Consider the following 27649-nt stretch of genomic DNA (forward strand, 5'->3'; position numbering starts at 1 on the left):
GGCCGGCCCCCTGACGCCAGTAGCAGTAATACTGGCCTATCCGCGGCCCTGCTCGCAGTTCCGTCCCTCCCCCAAAGAGGCGGAAGGCCCGGAAGTGGATTTCCTGACAGAACTTTCGCTTTCCTTTTCTTTCCCCTCTGGCCGGTTGCGCCTCCACTTCCGCCTAGCAACAGTGACGAAAGGGGGAGACCTTTTTCCTATTGGTTGAGCTTGCCCAATCGCCGTCTTTTCCTGTATTGTTGAGCAGTTGATCATGCGGGGCGCCTCTTCCTCCGCCTGCGACTTCAGGAGAGCGGAGCGGCACTTGAGGGTGGCGGCCAGGATGGCTCTGCGCCCTGCGCCCCTCTGGCTCCCGGTGATGGTGGCGGTGTCTCTGCTACGGGGGAGCTGCCTTGGTGAGTCCTTTGGGGGGGCTCCGGTCCCTTTTTCTTCCAGGGAATCTTCCTCTCTCGCTCGTCCCCAGAAAGTTTAATCCCGGAAATAGAAACCCGATTCGGTCCTCTTTCGAGTCCGCTCCCCCTCCCCCTCCGGCCACCCTTTGATTAGGTCCCACAGCCTTGATGGAACTCGGCTGCCCCTCCCCCATGAGAGCCCCTCTGGGGACAGGACGAGGGTCAACCCCCCGGGTGTCAGTCAAGTCTACCTAGGCGCCCCAAGCGCAGTTCTCCCCCACCAAAAAAAGTGGAGGTTGTCGGAAAGCGGCGTTTGCAGATGATCAGGTCAGATGTAGAACTTCCTGGCTGCCTTCGCCCAAGCCCTCCGCCTGGGTCCCCTTTCCTGCCTTGGGAGGGGCTTTGGGGCTTCTGGTGCTAGAAGACCCTGCTGGTTTCTCTAATCTGATCCCTCTTGGCAGATGCTGGTGTAGTGGATCAGTCCGGGCTAAAGTTGTCCTGTGAATACAGCAGGATAAGAGTCTGGAGAGAAGCTCTTCTTAATAATCTTCCTCAAGATCCCTCCTTCCTGATTGTCAATTTCTCTTGATCCTCACCATCACTTGGTCCTGAAATCACCCCCAATATCCCCAGAGCTTTTTGGGGGGGGGGGGGGTCAGGCAGAGATTTGTCTCCCAAGAGTTTTTTCTTCCATTTCAGAAACTCCCAACATGGGACAGTTTGCAAAAGTAAAAAAATGTATTATTTATTCTTTGGTAATGGGGAACGTGGGGTGTTCCTGGCTGTTTGCGATGAGAAGTTATCAATATAGCAACTTTTCAAAAGACATTTAAAAATATTGGCAGGAATTTAAGGATGAAATAAGCTGCTTGGAGGTAAAAGGAGAGAAGACCTCTGGGTGGGGACCATGAAATGAGCCACTTGCTTGGACACAGAGAGGCCCAAACTCACCAGCTGTACCTGACTGGAAGCACATTCACAATTGTGAAGATGCCAAACCTATGCAAACCTGTGTTACAGTCACACCTGTCATTTCTGACTTGAGGAGGATTCAGGATTGTGAGTCACATTCACACGTTTCTCCTCTCAGGCAGACTTCAGCCTTGCTCATTGCTCAGCCCCACAAGGGAAAGAAGCGGGTTCTGGATCACGGAAGGTCCAATCTGATCCATTTGGATTCTGAAATCTCCCCAGAGCTGGAAGTGGATCTGGGGATCCCCAAAAGCTCTCAGCAGCCCCTGCGATTGTGGGGAGGAGCAGGAAGGAGGAGGCCCAGGCCTTTGCCTTGAACTGGGAAGGACTGGGAGACCATACTGGAGGGAATGGGCAGAGGGACTGTTTATTTCCTGTGTAGACGCAGGTTCTGCCCAAATAAGTCCTGTGAATGATCCTGAAAGTGATCTTTAAAATCTTTGGTGCTCTGGAAGAATTTTTGCCTTGAAGAGCTTTCAGAATAGACACCAACAAAGGGGCCTTGGAGATTTCCAAGGTGTTTCTGGGGTGAGGGGAATTCTGGGAGTTGTAGTCCGCACTGAAGCCCAAGTGGCTGAGTTAGAGAAACTCTCAGTTAAGACTTGAAAGTCGCTGGTGGATAATTGAGATCACCGACAGCTTCTGCACCAGAGTCAAATTCCTTGTGTGTCCAATAAAGAATTCTATTCTGTTCCACTTTATATCCTATTTTATTCTTATTCCTATACACACCGTCCTCCCAAGTTGGCTGACAAAGTTCAGGATCAGCTTGAAAAGAGGAAAAGTGTCAGAGAAATTGAGATTCAGAATAAATCTGTTGCCTTTCTTGCACCTGGGAATTATGGCTTCTGACCCTAATTGGGTGGCTGGAATTCTTCATTTATTCTCTCTTGGGATCATCACAGGTTTTCTGTGGCACAGCAAGAGCACCAGCACTTAGACTTATATATCTAGTCCCCGACTTGCAACCATAACAGACCCCAGAATTTATGTTGCTAAGTGAGAAATTTGTGCGTTTTGCCTCAATTTATGACATTTGTTAAGGAAATCATTGTAGTTGTTAAACTAGTAACATGGTTTTTAAGTGAATCTGCTTCTCCATTGAGTGGTTGTCAGAAGTTGCAAAAGGAGATCACATGATCCCCAGGACACTGTGACCATGATAAATAGAATTGATCATGTGAAGAACATGGGGAGGCTACAGTGGTCGTAAGTGTGAAAAATCACCATCAGTTAGTTTTTTCACTGATGTCATAACATTAACCAGTCACTAAATGAACTTTTGGAAGAAGAGGACGACCTGTAGTCCACTTCATGGTGTTTTTAAACCCACTCAAAGCTCTTCAAAATTTCAGCCTTTGGCCCCAACAATCTGAGTCCTCATTTTACCGGAAGGAATCGACCTTGAGCAGGTCAGGATTGAACTCCCGGCTGTGGGCAGAATTAGCCTGCAATGCTGCATTCTAACCACTGGGCCTCCATGGGTCAAGGTGTGGGGTTGAGCCCCACTGAGTCCTGGGTTCAAAGCCAAGTCCTGTTCAGATGCCTGAACTCTGGGACGGGAGGGGGAATTTCCCAGTCGGGGGGGGTGGGGGTGAGGGGGAAAATGCTCCCTTCGCTCCCCCCCTTTCCCTCCCCATAAATCCCAGGGAAGCAGTTTGGGTTTCCTGTAAGGATCCCAGGGCCTCTGGTCTCACCCCAATTCCCCCCTCCCTCCCCCTATTTTATAACACCCCCCCTCAAATCTGCACCTATTCACAATCCATGTTGGGTCTCACTGAAGTCAGAATGTTTTTTTCTTTCTCTTGGGGGGACCAGATGGGGATGGAGCCCCCTTCTTCCTGTGGGGCCCCTGCAGCCTCCGTGGGGCGGAGACTGAGCAATGCAGAAGGGGGAGGGGGTGGAGGGAGGCCTTGCTGAAAGGGGGGAAACAATTGGAGGGGAGCACAAAAAGTTTGGGGGTCCTGCTCTCTGTCTCTGCTTTCCCTTCCTTTCCTCTCTGCCCCCCAACCTCTCTGCCCCCCAACCTCTCTGCCCCCCCACCTCTCCGCCCCCAACCTCTCTGCCCCTCAATCTCTCTGCCCCCCATCTCTCTGCCCCCTCAACCTCTCTGCCCCCCAACCTCTCTGCCCCCCCAACCTCTCTGCCCCCCCAAACCTCTCTGCCCCCATCTCTCTGCCCCCAACCTCTCTGCCCCCCATCTCTCTGCCCTCCCACCCTCTCTACCCCCTCAACCTCTCTGCCCCCCCCAACCTCTCTGCCCCCCAACCTCTCTGCCCCCCAAACCCTCTGCGCCCCCCACCTCTCTGCCTCCCCATCTCTCTGCCCCCTACCCTCTCTGCCCCCCCACCCTCTCTGCCCCGCCACCCTCTCTGCCCCTCAACCTCCCTGCCCCCCCAGCCTCTCTGCCCCCCCAACCTCTCTGTCCCCCCAACCTCTCTGCCCTCTCAACCTCTCTGCCCCCCAACCTCTCTTCCCCCCCACCCTCTCTGCCCCTCAACCTCCCTGCCCCCCACCTCTCTGCCCCCCCGCCTCTCTGCCCCCCCAACCTCCCTGCCCCCACCTCTCTGCCCCCCCACCTCTCAGCCCCCAAACCACTGCCCCCCAACCTCCATGCCCCCCAACCTCTCTGCCCCCCCAACCTCTCTGCCCCCCCAACCTCCCTGCCCCCCCCAACCTCCCTGCCCCCCCCAACCTCCCTGCCCCCCAACCTCTCTGCCCCCCAACCTCCCTGCCCCCCACCTCCCTGCCCCCCCACCTCTCAGCCCCCAAACCTCTGCCCCCCAACCTCTCTACACCCCAACCTCTCCGCCCCCCAACCTCTCTGCCCCCCCAACCTCTCTGCCCCCCACCTCTCTGCCCCCCCACCTCTCAGCCCCCAAACCTATGCCCCCCAACCTCTCTACACACCAACCTCTCTGCCCCCCCACTCTCTGCCCCCCACCTCAGCCCCCAAACGTCTGCCCCCAACCTCTCTACACCCCAACCTCTCTGCCCCCCTGACCTCTCTGCCCCCAACCTCTCTGCCCCCCAACCACCCTACCCCCAACCTCTCTGCCCCTCCAACCTCTCTGCCCCCAACCTACCTGCCCCCAACCTCTCAGCCCCCCATCCTCTCTGCCCCCCAACCTCTCTGCCCCCCAACCTCTCTGCCCCCCACCTCTGCCCCCCAACCTCTCTGCCCCCAACTTCTCTGCCCCCCAATCTCTCTGCCCCCAACCTCTCTGCCCCCCAACCTCTGCCCCCCAACCTCTCTGCCTCCCCCAACCTCTCTGCCCCCCAACCTCTCTGCCCCCCCAACCTCTCTGCCCCCCCAACCTCTCTTCCCCCCAACCTCTCTGCCCCCCCAACCTCTCTGCCCCCCAACCTCTCTGCCCCCCAACCTCTCTGCCCCCAAACCACTCTGCCCCCCAACCACTCTGCCCCCCAACCTCTCTGCCCCCCAACCTCTGCCCCCCAACCTTTCTGCCTCCAAAATCTCTGTGCCCCCAACCTCTCTGCCCCCAAACTACTCTGCCCCCAACCTCTCTGCCCCCCCCAACCTTTCTGCCTCCCCAATCTCTGTGCCCCGCAACCTTTCTGTCCCCCCAACCTCTCTGCCCCCAAACCACTCTGCCCCCCCAACCTCTCTGCCCCCAAACCACTCGGCCCCCCAACCTCTCTGCCCCCAACCTCTCCCTCAACCTCTCCCCCCAACCTCTCTGCCCCCCAACCTCTCTGCCCCCCAACCTCTCTGCCCCCCAACCTCTCTGCCTCCCTCAACCTCTCTGCCCCCCAACCTCTCTTCCCCCAACCTTTCTGCCCCCCCAACCTCTCTGCCCCCCAAACTCTGCCTCCCCCAACCTTTCTGCCCCCCAACCTCTGCCTCCCCCAACCTTTCTGCCCCCCAACCTCTTCCCCCAACCTCTGCCTCCCCCAACCTCTCTGCCCCCCAACCTCTCTGCCCCCAACTTTCTGCCTCCAAAATCTCTGTGCCCACCAACCTCTCTGCCCCCAAACCACTCTGCCCCAACCTCTCTGCCCCCAACCTTTCTGCCTCCCAATCTCTGTGCCCCCCAAACTTTCTGCCCCCCAACCTCTCTGCCCCCAAACCACTCTGCCCCCCCAACCTCTCTGCCCCCAAACCACTCGGCCCCCCAACCTCTCTGCCCCCCAACCTCTCTGCCCCCAACCTCTCTGCCTCACCCCAACCTCTCTGCCCCCCAACCTCTCTTCCCCCAACCTTTCTGCCCCCCCAACCTCTCCCCCCCAACCTCTGCCTCCCCCCAACCTCTCTGCCCCCCAACCTCTGCCTCCCCCAACCTCTCTGCCCCCCAACCTCTCCCCCCAACCTCTTCCTCCCCCAACCTTTCTGCCCCCAACCTCTTCCTCCCCCAACCTTTCTGCCCCCCAACCTCTCCCCCCCCACCTCTTCCTCCCCCAACCTCTCTGCCCCCCAACCTCTGCCTCCCCCAACCTCTCTGCCCCCCAACCTCTGCCTCCCCGAACCTTTCTGCCCCCAACCTCTGCCTCCCCCAACCTTTCTGCCCCCCAACCTCTCCCCCCAACCTCTGCCTCCCCCAACCTCTCTGCCCCCCAACCTCTCCCCCCAACCTCTCTACCCAACCTCTCCCTCCCAACCTCTGCCTCCCCCAACCTCTCTGCCCCCCAACCTCTCTGCCCCCCAACACCTCTCCCCCCAACCTCTGCCTCCCCCAACCTCTCTGCCCCCAACCTCTCTGCCCCCCAACATCTCTGCCCCCAACCTCTCCCCCCCAACCTCTCTGCCCCCCAACCTCTCCCCCCCAACCTCTCTGCCCCCCAACCTCCCTGCCTCCCCCAACCTCTCTGCCCCACAACCTCTCTGCCCCTCCAACCTCTCTGCCCCCCAACCTCTCTGCCCCCAACCTCTCTGCCCCCCAACCTCTCTGCCCCCAACCCTCTCCCCCCAACCTCTCTGCCTCCCCAACCTCTCTGCCCCAACCTTTCTGCCCCCCAACCTCTCTGCCCCCAACCTTTCTGCCTCCAAAATCTCTGTGCCCCCAACCTCTCTGCCCCCAAACCACTCTGCCCCAACCTCTCTGCCCCCCAACCTTTCTGCCTCCCCAATCTCTGTGCCCCCAAACTTTCTGCCCCCCAACCTCTCTGCCCCCAAACCACTCTGCCCCCCAACCTCTCTGCCCCCAAACCACTCGCCCCAACCTCTCTGCCCCCAACCTCTCTGCCCCCCAACCTCTCTGCCTCCCCCAACCTCTCTGCCCCCCAACCTCTCTTCCCCAACCTTTCTGCCCCCCCAACCTCTCCCCCCAACCTCTGCCTCCCCCAACCTCTCTGCCCCCCAACCTCTGCCTCCCCCAACCTCTCTGCCCCCAACCTCTCCCCCCAACCTCTTCCTCCCCCAACCTTTCTGCCCCCCAACCTCTTCCTCCCCCAACCTTTCTGCCCCCCAACCTCTCCCCCCCACCTCTTCCTCCCCCAACCTCTCTGCCCCCCAACCTCTGCCTCCCCCAACCTCTCTGCCCCCCAACCTCTGCCTCCCCGAACCTTTCTGCCCCCCAACCTCTGCTCCCCCAACCTTTCTGCCCCCCAACCTCTCCCCCCAACCTCTGCCTCCCCCAACCTCTCTGCCCCCCAACCTCTCCCCCCCAACCTCTCTACCCAACCTCTCCCTCCCCAACCTCTGCCTCCCCCAACCTCTCTGCCCCCCAACACCTCTCCCCCCAACCTCTGCCTCCCCCAACCTCTCTGCCCCCCAACCTCTCTGCCCCCCAATCTCTCTGCCCCCAACATCTCTGCCCCAACCTCTCCCCCCCAACCTCTCTGCCCCCCAACCTCTCCCCCCCAACCTCTCTGCCCCCAACCTCCCTGCCTCCCCCAACCTCTCTGCCCCTCCAACCTCTCTGCCCCCCAAACCTCTCTGCCCCAACCTCTCTGCCCCCAAACCTCTCTGCCCCCCAACCTCTCCCCCCAACCTCTCTGCCTCCCCCAACCTCTCTGCCCCCAACCTTTCTGCCCCCCAACCTCTCTGCCCCCCAACCTCTCTGCCCCCCAACCTCTCTGCCTCCCCCAACCTCTCTGCCCCCAACCTTTCTGCCCCTCCAACCTCTCTGCCCCCAACCTCTCCCCCCAACCTCTGCCTCCCCAACCTCTCTGCCCCCCAACCTCTCTGTCCCCCAACCTCTCTGCCCCCCAACCTCTCCCCCCAACCTCTGCCTCCCCCAACCTCTCTGCCCCCAACCTCTCTGCCCCCAACCTCTCTGCCCCCAACCTCTCCCCAACCTCTCTGCCCCCAACCTCTCTGCCCCCCAACCTCTCTGCCCCCAACCTCTCTGCCCCCAACCTCTCTGCCCCCCCAACCTCTCTGCCTCCCCCAACCTCTCTGCCCCCAACCTCTCTGCCCTCAACCTTTCTGCCCCCCCAACCTCTCCCCCAACCTCTGCCTCCCCAACCTCTCTGCCCCCAACCTCTCTGCCCCCCAACCTCTCCCCCCAACCTCTCTGCCCCCAACCTCTCTGCCCCCAACCTCTCTGCCCCCCAACCTCTCTGCCCCCCAACCTCTCTGCCCCCCAACCTCTCTGCCCCCAACCTCTCCCCTCCAACCTCTCTGCCCCCCAACCTCTCTGCCCCCAACCTCTCTGCCCCCAACCTCCCTGCCTCCCCCAACCTCTCTGCCCCAGAACCTTTCTGCCCCTCCAACCTCTCTGCCCCCCAACCTCTCTGCCCCCCAATCTCTCTGCCCCCCAATCTCTCTGCCTCCCACCCTCTCTGCCCCCCAACTACCCTGCCCCCTACCTCTCTGCCCCCCAACCTCTCTGCCCCCCAACTTCCCTGCCCCCCAACCTCTCTGCCCCCAACCTCTCTGCCCCCCCAACCTCTCTGCCCCCAACCTCTCCCCCCAACCTCTCTACCCAACCTCTACCTCCCCAACCTCTGCCTCCCCCAACCTCTCTGCCCCCCAACCTCTCTGTCCCCCAACACCTCTCCCCCAACCTCTGCCTCCCCCAACCTCTCTGCCCCCAACCTCTCTGCCCCAACCTCTCTGCCCCCCAACCTCTCTGCCCCCCAACCTCTCTGCCCCCCAACCTCTCTGCCCCCAACCTCTCCCCCCCAACCTCTCTGCCCCCCAACCTCTCTGCCCCCAACCTCCCTGCCTCCCCAACCTCTCTGCCCCCCAACTTCCTGCCCCAACCTGTCTGCCCCCAACCTCTCTGCCCCCCCAACCTCTCTGCCCCCCAACCTCTCTGCCCCCCAACCTCTCTGCCCCCCAACCTTTCTGCCTCCAAAATCTCTGTGCCCCCAACCTCTCTGCCCCCAAACCACTCTGCCCCCAACCTCTCTGCCCCCCAACCTTTCTGCCTCCCCAATCTCTGTGCCCCCCCAAACTTTCTGCCCCCCAACCTCTCTGCCCCCAAACCACTCTGCCCCCCCAACCTCTCTGCCCCCAAACCACTCGGCCCCCCCAACCTCTCTGCCCCCAACCTCTCTGCCCCCCAACCTCTCTGCCTCCCCCAACCTCTCTGCCCCCAACCTCTCTTCCCCCAACCTTTCTGCCCCCCCAACCTCTCCCCCCCAACCTCTGCCTCCCCCAACCTCTCTGCCCCCCAACCTCTGCCTCCCCAACCTCTCTGCCCCCCAACCTCTCCCCCCAACCTCTTCCTCCCCCAACCTTTCTGCCCCCAACCTCTTCCTCCCCAACCTTTTCTGCCCCCCAACCTCTCCCCCCCCACCTCTTCCTCCCCAACCTCTCTGCCCCCCAACCTCTGCCTCCCCCAACCTCTCTGCCCCCCAACCTCTGCCTCCCCGAACCTTTCTGCCCCCAACCTCTGCCTCCCCAACCTTTCTGCCCCCCAACCTCTCCCCCCAACCTCTGCCTCCCCCAACCTCTCTGCCCCCCAACCTCTCCCCCCCAACCTCTCTACCCACCTCTCCCTCCCCAACCTCTGCCTCCCCCAACCTCTCTGCCCCCCAACACCTCTCCCCCCAACCTCTGCCTCCCCCAACCTCTCTGCCCCCCAACCTCTCTGCCCCCCAATCTCTCTGCCCCCCAACATCTCTGCCCCCAACCTCTCCCCCCCAACCTCTCTGCCCCCCACCTCTCCCCCCCAACCTCTCTGCCCCCCAACCTCCCTGCCTCCCCCAACCTCTCTGCCCCTCCAACCTCTCTGCCCCCCAACCTCTCTGCCCCCAACCTCTCTGCCCCCCAACCTCTCTGCCCCCCCAACCTCTCCCCCCAACCTCTCTGCCTCCCCCAACCTCTCTGCCCCCAACCTTTCTGCCCCCAACCTCTCTGCCCCCCAACCTCTCTGCCCCCCAACCTCTCTGCCTCCCCAACCTCTCTGCCCCCAACCTTTCTGCCCCTCCAACCTCTCTGCCCCCCAACCTCTCCCCCCCAACCTCTGCTCCCCAACCTCTCTGCCCCCCAACCTCTCTGTCCCCCAACCTCTCTGCCCCCCAACCTCTCCCCCCAACCTCTGCCTCCCCCAACCTCTCTGCCCCCAACCTCTCTGCCCCCAACCTCTCTGCCCCCAACCTCTCCCCAACCTCTCTGCCCCCCAACCTCTCTGCCCCCCAACCTCTCTGCCCCCAACCTCTCTGCCCCCAACCTCTCTGCCCCCCCAACCTCTCTGCCTCCCCCAACCTCTCTGCCCCCAACCTCTCTGCCCTCAACTTTCTGCCCCCCCAACCTCTCCCCCAACCTCTGCCTCCCCCAACCTCTCTGCCCCCCAACCTCTCTGCCCCCCAACCTCTCCCCCCCAACCTCTCTGCCCCCCAACCTCTCTGCCCCCAACCTCTCTGCCCCCCCAACCTCTCTGCCCCCCAACCTCTCTGCCCCCCAACCTCTCTGCCCCCAACCTCTCCCTCCAACCTCTCTGCCCCCAACCTCTCTGCCCCCCAACCTCTCTGCCCCCAACCTCCCTGCCTCCCCAACCTCTCTGCCCCAGAACCTTTCTGCCCCTCCAACCTCTCTGCCCCCCAACCTCTCTGCCCCCAATCTCTCTGCCCCCCAATCTCTCTGCCTCCCAACCTCTCTGCCCCCCCAACTACCCTGCCCCCCTACCTCTCTGCCCCCAACCTCTCTGCCCCCAACTTCCCTGCCCCCCAACCTCTCTGCCCCCAACCTCTCTGCCCCCCCAACCTCTCTGCCCCCAACCTCTCCCCCCAACCTCTCTACCAACCTCTACCTCCCCAACCTCTGCCTCCCCCAACCTCTCTGCCCCCAACCTCTCTGTCCCCCCAACACCTCTCCCCCCAACCTCTGCCTCCCCCAACCTCTCTGCCCCAACCTCTCTGCCCCAACCTCTCTGCCCCCCAACCTCTCTGCCCCCCAACCTCTCTGCCCCCCAACCTCTCTGCCCCCAACTCTCTCCCCCCCAACCTCTCTGCCCCCCAACCTCTCTGCCCCCCAACCTCCTGCCTCCCCCAACCTCTCTGCCCCCCAACTTCCCTGCCCCCAACCTGTCTGCCCCCCAACCTCTCTGCCCCCCCAACCTCTCTGCCCCCCAACCTCTCTGCCCCCCAACCTCTCTGCCCTCCAACCCTTCAGACCCTCCATATTCTCCTTTGTCTCTTGGTCACTCCCCTCTTTCCACCCTCTGTTTTATTTCTCTCCCATCATCTCCCCTTCATTTCTCATCTTCTTCTTCTTCCTTCTTTCCATATCTAGAAATGGGGCCTTCTGTGCCCCATAGAGCATCAGGGTCCTTGGCTGAAGCCCCCGAACTCTTCCCCTCTGGGTCCCTTCCAGGTGCCTCCTCCCACTCCCTGAAGTATTTCTTCACCTCCATCTCGGAGCCCAGTCAGGGGCAGCCCCACTTTGTCCTTGTGGGTTATGTGGACGATCAACTCTTCAGCTACTACGACAGCAACAGCCGGAGGGAGCAGCCTCGAGTCTCCTGGATGGAGAAGCTGGGGAAGGAGGATCCCCAATTCTGGGAGAGAGAGACCCAGATATCTCGTGGCTCTGAGGAGGCGTTCAGAAGAGACCTGGAGACTCTGAGGAATCGCTACAATCAGAGCGAAGGTGAGTGATGGGTCAGGTGGCTCCTCTGGCCCCATATTCCCCTCCCCAGGAACCAGAGGGGGGGAGAAAGGGGGGGTCCCTTCAAAGGGAAAGGGCTGCTTCCACACCTTTTAAAAAGTCTTTTTTAATATATTTATTTTTTTTCTAAAATCCATATAAGATTGTCCTTGTCTCCATAGCTGACATGTTCTGCCAATTGCAGTTAATGAAAACTAGTTTAAATTTATCCCTCTGTCTTTCTGAATGTTGATATTGATATTGATCTAAAATGAGATAAAAAGAGACCGAAATCTCCCTCCCCCCCATGAAAGTTGAGGGTCTGACCTTGGTGGATCTCCTGCTGTGGGGGAGGAAGGGAATCACAGGTCTCCCCCCTCCAAAAAAAGGCAGTGGATCCTAATTAAATTCTATGGCAAGCAGGTCCTCATCCTTCTCTCTGTTTCCACCCCAGAAAAATAAGGGATCAAGTGCAGATCCACCTGGGATGACCAGATCCCTCTTTCCTTCACCCCCTATTTGGAGGGACAAGGGGCCCCCAAATGCCGGGAGCTTCTGTTCACCCTCCAGTTGGAAGGAGGGGCCAGGAAGACCCAAATGGGGTGGGGGCTCTTGGGGGGGCAGAGGGCCAGGATCCTCCCAATCTTGAGAGGGAAAGACAGAGAAGAAAGGATCCTCCACTTGGGGCCCTTCCAGAGTCTCTCAGAGCCTTCGTGGCTTCCCATCCTTGGTCCCTCAGGCTGAACTCCTGCCCTGCCCTCTTGGTGGGGCTGCCCTGGAGGGGGAGGCTTCTTCAGCAGCCCCCCCCTTCTGCCATCTTTGGGGAACAAGATTCACCTTCAAGGAACCTTATTTGGGTCAGGGGCTGAAAGCACCTGTGGGTCTAGTGGGAGCCTCCTTTCCAGGCTAAAGAGCCCAAAGGTCCCAACCTTTCCTCAAAGGGGGGCTGCTTCCCCCCTCCCCTCGCCTGAGTCACCTCCTCTGGACCTTCTCCAGCTCCCTCCTCTCCTTTTGGGGGTCTTTGGGCCACAACTGCTCCCAGTATTCCAGATGTGGTTGCTCTGCCTTGATTCATGTAAAGGCTTTGGGACATCAGCCTCTCTTGGGTTCTCCATACAATTTTAATGATACCTTGTTTGCCTCTTAAACTTTTAAATATAATTTGCATTAAACCTTTTGAAGAAAAGATAAAAACTAGTAGAAGGTAACATAGTAAAGGAGGAAAAGGAAACTAATCAAAGAAAAATAAATAAAAGTCCATTTTCCCCATGGGGAGATCAGGGAATCTCCTCTCGAGGGAAGGATCAGGCTGGAGCTCACGAGGATCTTCCTCTTCCTCCAAAGGGAAGATCTCTGGCTGAGCAGAAGATGCAGAGAAAGGATCCCCTCCCCCGACATTCCTGGGTGGGGAAAGGGAGGAAAACTCTGGTCAGTTTAGTTCAACTGTCCTTCCAGGTGGTTTTTCCCTTAGATATGAGAGTTCCTGGCGTCCTTCCTCCCTCTCAAGCCCAAACAGGACTAGAAACTGAAGTAGACCCACAGACAGGGTTCAAACAAATCGGTACTTTTATTTAGCTCAGAGAACAAGTGACAGCTCAGCAAGACAAGTGACAATTCAGCTAGTACCGACTGACTCTGCTTGGAGAAACCGCTTCTTCTATACTTTTGCGGCTCCCGCCAAAGCAAGAGCCAGCCGCGTCTGAGCCAATCAGGAGCGACTTCCTGCTTTAGCTCAGACAGCGCTGGAAGACGGAACAAACTATCTACAGGAAATACAAGGTAGCCATTTCAAGATACAACACCCCTCCCCTCATAGTTGGACACATCCATCACGATAGCCATGTGACAAAGTCGTCCAATCGGTGGGGTCTCCGTGAAGCTCGCTCTGACCTGCGCAGTTCAATTTCCCCTTCGACACCGACTGTGGAGGATGGCTCGCCGTTGTTCTCCCGGTGCGGTGGACTTGGCCTGGCGGGCCCAACGAGGACCTCGGAGGAGGAGGATGGCTCGGCGTCGCTGGATGGCTCTCCCTGGCCCAATAAGTTCCTTTGCGTGTCTCTTAATTCGGGCAATGTGTTAAAGTCTGTTGAAGGGGAGAGTCCATGTCAGCGGTTTGTGGCAAAGGATTTTCTGTTCGTTTCCGAATGTGGTCGATGTGTCGTTTCCACAGTCGACCATCCTCTAGTTTTACCATATAAGTCTTTGGTGCATTTTGTTTAACAACAATTCCCTTCATCCAGTTACACCTCCATCAAAATTTTTACATATACATTTTGTCCCAAGTACATTTCTCTTTCAGGTTTACAAACATTTGATTATTAACACAGAATCTTGGGTTCAACCTATCTAGTGGTGACCTTAATTTCTTCCCATTAATAACTCTGCTGGCTCTTACATGTGTGTGAGAGTTAGGGGTGATGTGTTGGGTGAGCAGAATTGGTCCAAGTTTTGTTGTACATCCCCAGGGCCTGACCTGTGCAATGCCTCCTTTGCCACACGAACGTAACGTTCTGCCAAGCCATTAGCCCATGGCGAGTAAGGCGAGATGAGGGCATGCCTGACCCCTAGGCCGTCTAGGAACAATTCGAATTGCCTGGCTGTTAGCTGTGGCCCATTGTCAGACACTAAGATATCCGGGCAACCATGGGTGGCAAACAGTCTACTCAATACCTTGATGGTGGCACTTGTGGTTATGTTGTTCATTGCTATTATTTCCACCATTTGGAGAACGCATCAACCACTATTAGGAAATATTGGGATCCCACTGGACCAGCAAAGTCAATGTGGATTCTTTGACCAAGGCCAGCAGGCTGCTCCCACTCTGCTGGAGTTGTTTTGGGGGGATTGGCCGTGATTCTTGGCATGGGTCACACTTTGATACCCAGTTTTCAATATCAGCATCCAAACCTGGCCACCATAAATGCCCTCTTGCTAGGCTCTTCATCCTGACAATCCCAGGATGGCCCACATGTAACATTTTGAGTACCTTTACCCTTAGGCTTTTGGGATGATCACTCTATCTCCCCACAGCAGGCAACCTTTACATATGATAACTCAAGTCTTTTGGTTTTGAAATCACACAATTCAGGTTTCACAGAGTCATTTTTCCATCCCTTAAGTACACAGTTGACCACTTGTTTAAGGATTTGATCTTGCTGCGGTGTGTGCAGCTACCTCTTTGGCCGTGGTTAGTGGGTTATCCTCGAGCTCTATCATTAATACATCTGTGGAAGGAGCAGGTCCTCCACTAAGTCTGTTATGGGGCACCTACTGAGGCCATCTGCATGATTGATTTCCTTCCCCCCTTGTGGGTGAGTTCATACTGGTACCCTGAGAGGAAAAGGGCCCACCTGATCAGTCTTGGAGACATAAATGGCGGAGTGGCTTGTTGGGGGCTAGCAGCCTATGTGGTCTGTAACCAATTCAAAACTTCTTCCAAAAATGTAATTGTGAAATTTCTTCACCCCTGCCACTAAAGCTAGAGCCTCTTTATCTAACTGGCTATAATTCCTCTCTGTGCTGTCATGGTTCTGGAAAAGAATGCGATTGGGGCCTCTGTATTATTAGGCAGAACGTGAGCTAGGACTCCTCCTACGCCGTACGGTGAAGCGTCGCACGTGAGCCTAATGGGTAGTGAAGTACTGTATTGGACTACCACACTTTTAGAAGTTAATAATTGCTTTACTTGGAAAAAGGCTTCACGTTCAGTTTTCCCCAGGTCCAACGGGTTTCCTTCTGGAGTAAACGATGTAGAGGCTCTGCTACTGTTGCCTTCTGCTTCAAAAAAACGGAATAAAAATTAAGGAGGCCTGCAGTTCATTCTTATCTTGTGGCTCTGGGGCTTCCCTAATGGCCCTCAGTTTCTCTGTTGTGGGTGGATACCTTCTTTGTCCACTTATATCCCAGGAATTCTATACTATTGGTTCCCCAGACACATTTGTCAGGCTTGATCCTTAAGCCTTTATCCAGTAACCTCTTAAGTACTTCCCTTATTCTTTTGTTTACTTGTTCTTGGTTTTCCCCTGCAATTAAGATGTCATCAAAAATATGGGATGGCCCCATTTACCCTGACAATAGGCGTTCCATAATACTCTGGAATATCCCTGGGGCTATGCTTACCCAAACTGTACCTTGTGCATTGAAAGCCCCCCTGTGTGTTACAATCATTTGTGCGTTTGCTGTTTGTTCATCGACCGGAAGCTGCTGGTAAGCCTGCGCGAGGTCGATTTTGCAAACCTTTTCCCTTCCCCAGGGAGTGTAGGAGTTGTTGTACCACCGGGATGGGGTAGGGTGATGTTGGAGAGCCTTATTAAGGGTGGATTTATAGTCAGCGCAAACCCTTAAAGAACCATCTGGCTTTAGAGGCGTAACTATGGGCGTTTCCCATGGCCCTTGTTCCACAGGGACCAAAAATACCTTGGCTTATAAGTTTATCTAGCTGCAGGTCTAGCTTGGGGAGAAGCGGGAGGGGTACCCTGCGAGGTTGAGCCGGACTGGTGGGACCTTGGGGTCAATAGAAAATGATATAGGGGGCCCCTTATACGATCCCAAGGTGGGGCTGAACACTTCAGGGAACTCTTGCACGAAGTTAGGCATATTATCACAGTTTACAGTACAAACACCAGAAATTTCAATCCCAAAGGTTCCATCCAAGCCAAACCCAGGAGAGAGTGCTTAGCCCCTGTGACAATGAGCATGGGTAGGGTACATTTGACATTCTTGAATACAATAGGTACATTTGCTGTTCCCAAGGACCGAGATTACCCCCCCTTGAAAATCCCTGATTACTAAAGAGGTTTGCCTTAGATCAGATTTAGACAGGTTAGGCATGTACAGTTTAAACTTCTCCCATGGCATAATGGTATACTTAGACCCTGTATCAAGCTCCATCGAGCATGGTTGGTTGTTAAGTAACAGCGAGATAACAATTTTGCCCCCTTTTTTGGTTGCCGTGTTGTTCACGGAAAATTGAGTGTTACCTCTTGAGTAGTCGCGGTTAGCGGCTGAGTAGTTCCTTTGACCCGAATAGCGGAACGGTCGGTTTTCTCGCGGCTGGGGCGTTTGGTTTTGTGGCCGTTGGTGGCGCGGTGTGGAGAATGTTTCCTCTGGTGCCGATGCTCTGCATGCGATGGCGATGTGGCCTCGACGGTTGCAGCGGTGGCATGTGGCGTCCCGGAAGGGGCATCGATGGCGCTGGTAGTTCCCTCGGCAGCCGGCGCAGGGGGCTGGGGGGTGAGTAGCTCTGTGGTGTCTTGGCTGGTCTTGTACCAGGAAGCAGTTGTCCACGTTGTGAGCTGGTTGGCTGAGGTCGTCTGATCCCTCGGTGCGGGGAGACGCGGAGTCTATCTTGGCGATGAGTTCTCGCCTTCCGTGTTCTTTTAATTCCTTAGCCGCTGCGTCGGCATCTTCTGCGGTTTGCGCTAGTTTAATCACGGTTTGTAGAGTCGGTTCGTCTTCGGTGAGGAGTTTGTTCCTCACCGTGGCGCTTCTCATGCCGAAAACCAAGGCATCGGTGAGGCGAGCTTCCGGGTCTTTAAACTTGCATTGTGCAAGTACCGTCCGAAATCGCATTGTAAACTGGTTGATTGATTCTGTTTCCTTCTGAGCCATCATGGAGAACTGATGCCGAAAAACCATGGCTGGTTTGGTCGGCTTGAAGTGGCTCGCTAGCTTGGCTTGTAGGACGTCCCAAGCGACGGTTCTTGCTGGCTGCGGGTCGGTGAGAGTCTGGGCAAGGTCACGGATTTCTGGGCCGCAGTAATTTAAGAAAATAGCCCATCTGCGATCGGCGTCGGCGTCCTGTATTCCTGCTGCCTCGAGGAAGATCTCGAAGGTAGCCAGGTATTCGTCCCAGGACGTTTTTTCGGGGTCGAAGAATTCTGGAGCCCGGCCGATCTGGACGTTGCTCATGTTGCACGCGAGGTTTCTTCCGTCCGTCGTCGCCAGTGAAGTAGACCCACAGACAGGGTTCAAACAAATCGGTACTTTTTATTTAGCTCAGAGAACAAGTGACAGCTCAGCAAGACAAGTGACAATTCAGCTAGTACCGACTGACTCTGCTTGGAGAAACCGCTTCTTTTATACTTTTGTGGCTCCCGCCAAAGCAAGAGCCAGCCGTGTCTGAGCCAATCAGGAGCGACTTCCTGCTTTAGCTCAGACAGCGCTGGAAGACGGAACAAACTATCTACAGGAAATACAAGGTAGCCATTTCAAGATACAACAGAAACATTTCAGGATTTCCTTGTGGTTTTTCCAAACATTCAGTTTTCTTTTACATCCAAGAATCTGGTCACTTGAAGTCTAAATATCTTCTCCAGGGCCTTGCAAAGACTGTGGACTTCAAGCTCATTTCAAGGGTCAATAACCCTTCAGATGTCCAGATCAGACTGGGCCACTTGCTGCTGTTGCTGAGGAAAATATTCCTTTGTGGCCCTTCAAGGCTTCATTCCCACGTTGCACTAAACCATGGTTTGTTTCTCGTTAGCCCAAAGCGAGAACCTGCCCTTGTGACTTGCTGCTATTTGTGAACATGGACCAAGATTTATGGTCACAGGGATCCCTGCAAGCTTTTATGTAGATCAACCAGATCCTCTTTGAGACCACCAGATTCCCAGTCCCTCTTTGCAGCCGCAGATCCAGGCTCCTGTTCCCTCTCTGGGATCCCTTCCTTTCCCCCCAGAGGAACAGCAGAGAGAAAGATGGAAGGATCTCCGTCCCTCTGTTTCTTTTCCCCTCCTCCTTCTCTCCGTCTCCCTTGGGATCCTCTGCTGCCTTTTCCAGATCCCCTTTTCCTGGGAAGGTTCAGGGACTCCGTCCTGGGGGGAGGGGAATGCAGGGAGGGAGGGGGAGGGAGGGGAGGAGGGAGGTTAGTGGTGGGGGCTTTCTTTCCCTTCGACTCTAGGGAGGAAATGGGGGTGTCAGTGCCTCTGTCAAAGTCCCTGCAGGAAGGGGGGCAGCTCTGTCTATCTTCAGGACTCCAGAAACCATCCTCCTCTCTTGTCTTTTAGGCCTTCACACATTGCAGAAGATGTATGGCTGTGAGCTCCGGAGGGACGGGAGCAAAGGAGGGTTTCGGCAGTTTGGCTATGATGGGAGGACCTACATCACCTTCGACAAGGAGACCTTCACTTGGGTGGCTCCCGACCCCCAGGCCCAGATCACCCAAAGGAAATGGGATGGTTTACCAGGATTCAATCAGAGAAAGAAGCTCTACGTGGAGGAATACTGCATTGAGTGGCTGAAGAAGTACCTGTCCTATGGGAATGAGACGCTGCTGAGGACAGGTGAGCTTCTGAATGGAGACTGGACTTTCCTCCTTTATGGCCGGATCTCTTGGACACATTCAGCCCCTTTGAGTCCCTGGTCTGCAGCCTGTTTTCTCCCTCGTGGGAATCCTCCCCTCCCCCTTCCAGCCTCTCTCCAGGACACGGGAAGCCCTGATTGGTTCTCACTCCCAGGCAGCCATTCAGTGGACCAGGAAATGCAGCCTCAAACAGTGGCTGTCAGTCAGCCTTTCCTCTTAACCCCCTCCCCACCTTCAGGGACACCCCCTCCCCCCATAGGGGGACTCACATTATAATCTTTCCCTAGGATTTTTTATTAATTTACCATCTAGAACACCCCTCCCCCTCAGTCTCTCCCTTTCCCCCTGGGACCCTTGATCCCTCCAAGATCAGCTGCATGAGATTAGGATCAATAGGGGAATCCCCCCCACACTTATCATCACCAACAGCCCCTCCCTGCCTGGAGAAGAGGACCCTCTCTCTCTTTCATTGGCCTCTATCTCTCTCTGTCATTCCCCCCCACACACACACACTTTTCAGAGACAAAATCTCTTTTCCAAATTGATCAGTGTGAGATTCCGTTTGATCTCTCTTCCCCTTAAAGTTGGGTTTGTGTCCAATTTCTGAGCCGCAGTCCCTTTGGGACTGGGCAGCATAGAAGTATGTATGTATGTATGTATGTATGTATGTATGTATGTATAAAGAAAGAAAGAAACAAGAAAAAAAATCCCTTCTTTTTTATTAAAAGAAATTAATAATAAAACAAAAGCAAAATCTATTACTATTATTACTATCTTCTCCTCTTTTTCCATCCCCGTCTCCTCCCCCCTGGTGTGTGTGTGTGTGTGTATGTGAACTCTTGAACCATTTCCAGTAACAGGTGAAGGCTACTGGAAATGGTTCAAGAGTTCACACACACACACACACACACACACACACAAGGCTGTTTTTTTTCCTCTGTTTTTATTTGGGTGCTTTTTACCATATGCTTTAAATCAAGAGTCATTTCTCTCTCTTTCTCTCTTCCCCTCTTGCTTTCTCTCTCTTTTTCTCACTTTCTCTCTCCCTCTCTCTCTACCTCGCTCTGTCTGTTGCTCTGTCTCTCCCTCACTCACTCTTCCCCTCTTGCTTTCTCTCTCTTTTTCTCACTTTCTCCCTCTCTTTCTACCTCGCTCTGTCTGTTGCTGTCTCTCTCTCCCTCACTCTTTCTCTCTTGTTTTCTTTCTCTCTTTCTCTCTCTCTTGCTTTCTTTCTCTCTCTTGTTCTCTCTCTCTTGCTATCTCTCTCTCCCCCTCTCTTTCGCTCTCTCTCTCTTTCTCACTTACTTTCTCTCTCCCTCTCTCTTTCCATCTTGCTCTGTCTGTTGCTCTCTCTCTCTCCCTGTCTGTCAGAGAAGGAGTTGCGAGAGCACTTTCTCCAAGCGCTTCGGGAATGCCTGCCTGCCTCTACTGCAGCCCCCTTGCTGAAAGCTCGGGATGAAAGCACTCCCAGCGAAGGGGCTGCAAGAGGGGCAGGGCAGGCATTCACGAAGCACACGGAGAAAACCCTCTTGCAGCCCCCTGGCTGGGAGCGCAGATGATGATGATGAGAAGTCATAGCCGCCACCGCCGCGGGAGAAGTTGCGCCCCATGGCGGCAGGCGGAGAAAGCCGGAGAGGGGGCGAATCAGGGGGGCAGCGGCGAGAGGCCAGGGGCGCGAGGGGGCCAGAGGCACCGTGGGGAGGCGGGGGCGGCCGCGGCTCCCTTTCCTTCCACCCATGTCTACTGCGGGCTGGCAGGGGAATGGGGAGCGCGCACGGCGGCTCTGCACTTTTGTCACTCCCTGCCCCCAACTCCAACACCCGGCTCCTTGCGTGCCCTTGGAAAAGGGTGTGTGGGGGGAGGTATTTTGGAGTGCGCACTAGCGCGTGCGCGCAACCTACACAAGGCAGTGGTTTTGTCCCTTGGAAAAAGACCTGAAGCAGCCTCAGATTCAGGGGAGTAGAAGAGGATGCAGAAAGTAGAGAGAATCTTCTGTGTTGTGGCTGTTTTGAGAGGGACCTTAAGAGACCATCTCCACTCTCCCTCCCCTGAAGGGAGCAGCCCAAGATCAGCCAGAGGTCAAAGCAGACAGAGAGGAATTTCCTTGGACCCTCAATTTGCTGCCGGAGGTTTTTCAGGCTGAGTCCCTGGGAAGGACTCAAAATCAGGAGTTCTTGTGGTTGAGCGTTTTCCAGATTCGGAGCATTTCCCAAAACCCCTTGAGATGCTTCAGGTGTGGAGGGGGAAATATGGGGAGAGTTTCCTGCCCCTGATTTTCTCACCCACCTTTCAGTCTCTGGAGGGGCTCAGAGTCAATTCCGGTGTTTCCGCAGAGCCTCCAGTGGTGACGATGAGCAGCAGGACGGAGGTGGAGGATGGGATGGAGACGCACGTCTGTCGGGTCCACGGCTTCTACCCCAGGGAGATCGATGCCTCCTGGACGAGGGACGGGGAGGTCTGGCTGCAGGACACCTTCCGTGGGTTTCTGGCCCCCAATGCGGATGGGACCTACCACTACTGGATCAGCATCCGGGTTGACCCCAAAGAGAGGGGCCGCTATCGGTGCCGTGTGGAGCACGACGGCCTGCAGGATCCTCTGGACTTGGAGCTGAACGGTGAGAGGCTGCAGGGAGGGAAAGGCCGGGCTCTTTGGCAGCCTGGAGGGGGGTGGGAGAGAAATCTGACCCCAGGTGTGTCCAGATGTGAACATACCTGAGCTTTCATCCATTGGTTTTCCCAGTGTTTGAGGTTGGTGAAGCTGCAGGGACCAGACCCTAGAACTGACTTCAGGGGATAGAAAGGAAACTACAGAATCCCATCACAATACTTGGCTGATCCTGATGAAAAGCCCTTAGATCCTCTCTTAGGCCTCCCCTGGTTCTTCCTCCCAGCAGAAAAGCAGCAGTTACACTGAGCACCAGAAATAGATTTACTTTTGTTTACAATTGCCCTCATCACCTGCTCCCATCACCTCGAGGCTCGACTACTGTAACGCTCTCTACATGGGGCTACCTTTGAAAAGTGTTCGGAAACTTCAGCTCGTGCAGAATGCAGCTGCGAGAGCAATCATGGGCTTTCCCAAATATGCCCATGTTACACCAACACTCCGCAGTCTGCATTGGTTGCCGATCAGTTTCTGGTCACAATTCAAAGTGTTGGTTATGACCTATAAAGCCCTTCATGGCACCGGACCAGAACACATCTGGGACGGGCTTCTGCCGCACGAATCCCAGCGACCGGTTAGGTCCCATAGAGTCGGTGTTCTCTGGGTCCAGTCGACTAAACAATGTAATCTGGCGGGGCCCAGGGGAAGAGCCTTCTCTGTGGCAGCCCCAACCCTCTGGAACCAGCTCCCCCGGAGATCAAAATTGCCCCCACCCTCCTTGCCTTTCGTAAGCTCCTTAAAACCCACCTCTGTCGTCAGGCTTGGGGAAACTGAACTACCCTTTTCCCCCTAGGCCTATACAATTTATGCACGGTATGTTTGTGTGTATGTTTGGTTTTAAATAAGGTTTTTTAAATTATTTTAAACATTAGATTTGTTATATGCTGTGTACTACTGTTGTTAGCCACCCCGAGTCTAAATAAAGTGGAAGAATCAGGAGGAGTCTGGTAGCCCCTTTTCTGAAGGCAAATTTTGGCTGGACTGATGCATCAGGAGTCAGAAAAGAGGCTCCCAAGTCTGAGCCTTCTCCCATCAGAGACTTCCTGCTTTAAAGGTCAAAAGGTCACTCTGTGTTGCTTCTCTAAGAAAGAACTTGCACATTATTTTATAATACGATATGTGAATTCCTCAGGTTCAGCATAAAACATCTCCCCAGGCCTATATAGAAACATAGAAACATAGAAGACTGATGGCAGAAAAAGACCTCATGGTCCATCTAGTCTGCCCTTATACTATTTCCTGTATTTTATCTTAGGATGGATATATGTTTATCCCAGGCATGTTTAAATTCAGTTACTTTGGATTTATCAGCCACGTCTGCTGGAAGTTTGTTCCAAGGATCTACTACTCTTTCAGTAAAATTATATTTTCTCACGTTGCTTTTGATCTTTCCCCCAACTAGCTTCAGATTGTGTCCCCTTGTTCTTGTGTTCACTTTCCTATTAAAAACGCTTCCCTCCTGGACCTTATTTAACCCTTTAACATATTTAAATGTTTTGATCATGTCCCCCCTTTTCCTTCTGTCCTCCAGACTTTACAGATTGAGTTCATGAAGTCTTTCCTGATACGTTTTATGCTTAAGACCTTCCACCATTCTTGTAGCCCGTCTTTGGATCCGTTCAATTTTGTCACTATCTTTTTGTAGGTGAGGTCTCCAGAACTGAACACAGTATTCCAAATGTGGTCCAAATATAGTTTTATGTATGCTATGCTTGTGTGTATGTTTTTTAAATAATGGGTTTGACTGTTTTTTAATGCAATGGGATTTTAGTTTATAGTTTTTAACTATTAGATTTGTACACATATTATTTTTGATTTGTATTCTGTGAGCCGCCCCGAGTCTTTGGAGAAGTGCAGCATACAAGTGTAATAAATAAATAAATAAATAATAATAATAACAACAACAATAATAATTAAAAACCGTGTGTTGCTTCTCTAAGAAAGGACTTACACATTATTTTATGATATGTGAATTCCTGAGGCTCAGCATAAAACCCAAGGAAAAAAGCCCCCTCTCAAAGAACTCTGCATATGCTCAGAAGTGTCCCAAACATACACCAGATTTCCAAAGTTTCAAAATTCAAATTGAAATTCCATTTTTTAAATTGATGATTGTCACCATGATGCAGGAAATATTCAACTTTAATTGCTCTTTCTCCCAATTCAGAACCCACCGATTCAAAATCCAACCTTGGGCTCATCATTATCGGCTGCGTTGTGGCTGCTCTGGTCATTGTGGGTGTGATTGCTGGGTTCCTGGTGTTCTTCAGTAAGTATCTTTTGGGGGGGGGGGGAGATGATGGAAGGAAGATGGGGTGATTCCTCCCAAGTCTTTCCCTTTGGGGAGCTCCTCCTGGGCTTCCTTCTGTCCTGTTGTCCCAGCCCTCTTGGGGAGCCTCTGAGATCTCAGCCTCTTGCTGGGACTCCAGTCTCGGTTCAGCTGAGTCTGAGATTCAGGCAGTCTGAGGTTCTTCTGAGTCGGGAAGAGGCCTCCCAGTTCCTCTGTCCCTCTCAAAGGCTTTGATCAAAGAGCAGCAGAGAAGGATTTCCATGGGAACCTCCCTCCCCTCCCAGCTGCTTCCCCCAATTCCCCTCCATCCATCTCGGAGGCTGCAGGTCTCTCTTGGGGCAAATCAGGAGATACGTTTGTATTTTGAAGATCTTTCTGTCTTTATTGATGGGACAAAGTGACTGTGAAATATCTCCTGGGGTTCTTCCTCCTACAGAGGGAGAGTTTGGATGATCTCTGGTGGATCCTTTTGAGCTTTCACTCATTTTTGTCCTTGCAGAGAAACGTCAGGATGGCTACAAAGCTGCAACAAGTGAGTGAATTGACCTCTTTCCTTGTAATGTCAGCGAACCAAATAGCACCTGAGAAATAAATCAGATTCCACGCCTGAGCTTTCACGCAGGGGTTGATTTATTAACAAAGCCCTTTCTGGATTTCAGCTTGATCATTCCAACTCTTAAGATTCCCTTATGATTACATCCAGGTTAAACTTTGTATCATATCCCCACTCCCACAAGTGCAACCCTGTGGACCCATCCAGTGCAAGGACCCCTATTTCCTTCCTAGTTCAGTAACCTTGGACTCTGCGTAAAGGAATGTGTCGTATTATAATCTCTCTCTCACTCACTCTCTCTCACCCCTCCCGTTTCTCTATCACTGCTAATTGTATGTCAGGCCAACCTCTGACTTCACATAATAACTTTTGGCCTGACACTCCAACTTAGAGCAGGGAAACCATCAGTTGAGGGGTCTGTGTGTGTGTGTGTGTGTGTGTGTGTGTGTGTGTGTGTGTGTGTATGCTTGTATGTGCTGTCTTCCTCTTCCTCCTAAGAACCAGGCTGGGGAAGCTGGCCTTTTCATTACAGCCAGGCCCTTCTTGAAAGTGGAGTCCTCAAGGAGAAACATCTGGGAGAAGGAACCTTCAACAAGGTGAAAAGACCCAGCTGGTGGAAGGTCCCTCTGACTGAGAACATGCTCTTTTTCCTAAGTAGGCAGAAGGGAAAGTCTTGGCCAAATTAGAGTTGGAAGCTCCATAAAATTAGCTGTCCAAAGGGGTCATTTTGAGGGAAAAGGAGTTTTGGGGGATGCAAGCTAGATCTCCTCTTGGTCTCCCATCACAAAGGCTCTCTAAGTAAGAACTGGTTACAAAAAGAAACTCTGGATCCATGTGTATCTTTTTACATCAGCTCTGCCTTCTGGCTTAGTGTGATATACATACAAATTTTAAGAATTATTTCCGATGCCTTTTAGCCAAAGCAGTTTTGTCCAAACTCTCTCCCTGTATTTGTGAGTCTTTGATTGTGTGTGAGAGAGAGAAAGGGAGGGGGAGGGAAAAGGAGGGAGGGAGAAAGGGAGGGAGGGAGAAAGGGAGGGGGAGGGAAAAGGAGGGATGGAGGGAGGGGGAGGGAAAGGGAGGGAGAAAAGGAGGGAGAGGGAAAGGGAGGGAGAAAGGGAGGGAGAGGGAAAGGGAGGGAGGGAGAAAGGGAGGGGGAGGGAAAAGGAGGGAGGGAGAAAGGGAGGGGGAGGGAAAAGGAGGGCAGGAGGGAGGGGGAGGGAAAGGGAAAGGGAGGGAGGGAGAAAGGGAGGGAGGGGGAGGGAGGGAAAAGGAGGGAGGGAGCTGGGGTCAGAAAGAGCTGAGCTTCTCCACCTCTAAGCCAAAAGAGAGACTCTCTCCCTCTTTTTCTTTCCTTCTTTTCCAGCAAGTGACAAAGGATCCAGCAGTTCAGACCAGGGTGAGTGGGAGGGAGCGACTCCTGCTGCTGCCTCAGCCATTCGGTCTCTTTGCAAGACTTTGGGGGGATGGAAAGAGGAAAAGGCCCCCACTTTTTAAGCCCCCCCCATTCATCCTCCCTGGGGGCCCTCTGAGTCTCCTTCTGGTGGAATAATAAGAATAATTGGAGCCACTTTGGCTTAGTGGTGAGGGCACCAGATCAGGGCATGAGTTCTAGTCCTGCCTTAGGCATGAAAGCCGGCTGGGTGTCACAAAATCCTCTCTCCTCTCACTGGTTCATTCTGCAGAGGAGAAGGGAAACTCTCCCTGTTGGATTCAGGCAGTGGAATTGAGGCAGCTCAGAGTCTGTATGGTGGAGCCTTGGCCCCCATTGGAGGAAAAAGCCCTCAAGTCTTTGAGGGGAAATAGGGAACCTACTGGCAATGCCACGATCCCTAGTGGTTAGAGACTCTTCTGGTGGCAGAGCTAAGACCTGGCTGACCATGGAAGGGGGGGGGCTGTCCTTCTCTCAGAGATGTCCTCATCTGGGTTTAATGTTTGGCCCCAACTGAGAGTCCAGGGCAGAGGAAGTGGGGTTCAGTGGTCATCTGAGAATCTCTTTTGGCACTTGGGCCTTTGCTCCCCAGGATTCTGGTTGTGACTCCCCATTTCTGAAGTTGGGCTCCCAGGACCAAGTGGGATTGTTGCTATTGTACCAGCCTCTGCTGCATTGTTGTCAGACCAAAGGCAGCATGATCTGATGGGGGAATCTGGTTTTTATTTATTGATTTAAATGTTCTACATGGCAGTTGATTGAATTTTACTGTGAGCTGCCTAGAGTCACCTTAATGAGATAGTTGGGGTGGAAGCTCAATTAATTAATAAAAAGTTTTACATCCTCTGAGACGTTTGTGAAGCTGAAGAAGTTTAATGGTCAAGAGAGAGATTTGTCCTCCTCACAGGACAAGACATTGATTCATTCTGTGTCTTTCTCTCCAATCCAGGGAACAACCAGGCTGTTTAGCAGCCCCCCCCTTGCAGGTGAGTGGAGTGGGGGGGGCATGTGGGGGGAGAGGGAGGAAGGGAGGGGAGGGCTTTGGAGTCCAAGGACCAAATGAGGGTGAAGATACTTTGGATGTCCCTCTTCTCTCTCCTGTTCACAAACACTGGAATGGGGGGAATTTGGGGGAGAGGGCTTGGAGGGGGGTCTTCCTGCCCCCAAACTCTGATCCTCTGGCAGCTCTCAAGCTCTGTGACTGTCTGGATCCAACTAACCCTTGGATACTTTCTCCTTCCTCTTCGTAGTGGACACTCCCAGCATAGAGAGAGGAAGGAAGATGGATCTGCCTTCTCCTGAATTGGGCCGGACTCTTAGGTGACCCTTCCTGCATGCTGGAACCAGGACAGATTTTGGGGTCTTTCATCATTGCTTTCATCATTGAATCAGTAACCTTTTAAAATTATGATTGAGCAGCAGAGGAGAAAAGAAAATATTATAAGTTACTAATTGTTGGAGCAAAAGATTTCAAATTGGATTTTGTACGTAATAGTTTATAGTAGGTACCGTAGATTGCGTAACCCCCTTAATGGGCTTTTGCTGATTAGTGGATAGAGATTGGAGGTTAAAGATCAGGTTTTAGAGATGCATTTATAGAGAATGGGATGAGGAATAGGATGAAGAGTTTCTTGGTTTTATTTTAAGATAAATTTTTAAGTTGTTAATTTTCATGATAAAAGTGGAGGTTACTTTTCTTTTTTCCTTGTTGGTTTTATTTATTTAGTGTAATCTTCAATGAAACTATTGCTTGAAGTGTGCATTTTAGAAATTTTTATTCATAAAATAGTTGATGTATTTTTAACTGATTGTTGCACAGTTAATAGACCACTATTATTATCAAATTAAATTTTAATTTGATAATTATCAAATATCAATATATCGAGTGTAGCATTTGATACTTATTTTTTATAGATTGCCATTTATGGATGTTCATGGTTTAGAATAATGGAACATGAGATCAATTGCACTGTCAGGCTACTACCTCCGCATATATTGTAATTTTTCCAAAATTGTTTGCTGAAAATAAATGATTTTTCCTCTTA

General features: G+C 53.7%; 1 protein-coding gene across 1 annotated transcript; it reads left to right on the plus strand.

The window, feature by feature from the left end:
• Window positions 1–229: 229 nt before the first annotated feature.
• Window positions 230–27649, plus strand: LOC139159719 (BOLA class I histocompatibility antigen, alpha chain BL3-7-like). Its single transcript, XM_070737071.1, has 9 exons — window positions 230–395; window positions 11089–11364; window positions 18369–18644; window positions 20998–21279; window positions 23497–23598; window positions 24119–24151; window positions 25539–25571; window positions 26554–26590; window positions 26855–27649. Exons 1-8 carry the CDS (start codon window positions 254–256, stop codon window positions 26571–26573), a joined length of 1164 nt encoding a protein of 387 aa, XP_070593172.1. The 5' UTR covers window positions 230–253; the 3' UTR covers window positions 26574–26590; window positions 26855–27649.

Source organism: Erythrolamprus reginae, chromosome 2 (genome assembly GCF_031021105.1).
Source record: "Erythrolamprus reginae isolate rEryReg1 chromosome 2, rEryReg1.hap1, whole genome shotgun sequence".
Classification (NCBI taxonomy): domain Eukaryota; kingdom Metazoa; phylum Chordata; class Lepidosauria; order Squamata; family Dipsadidae; genus Erythrolamprus; species Erythrolamprus reginae.

What these genes read in the sequence shown, in the direction of transcription:
- LOC139159719 (XM_070737071.1), top strand. Translation starts at nt 254, where the DNA reads ATGCGGGGCGCCTCTTCCTCCGCCTGCGACTTCAGGAGAGCGGAGCGG. An exon ending in GCTACGGGGGAGCTGCCTTG is followed by an intron (nt 396 to 11,088) that starts GTGAGTCCTTTG and finishes GGTCCCTTCCAG; the next exon opens with GTGCCTCCTCCCACTCCCTG. An exon ending in TGAGACGCTGCTGAGGACAG is followed by an intron (nt 18,645 to 20,997) that starts GTGAGCTTCTGA and finishes GTGTTTCCGCAG; the next exon opens with AGCCTCCAGTGGTGACGATG.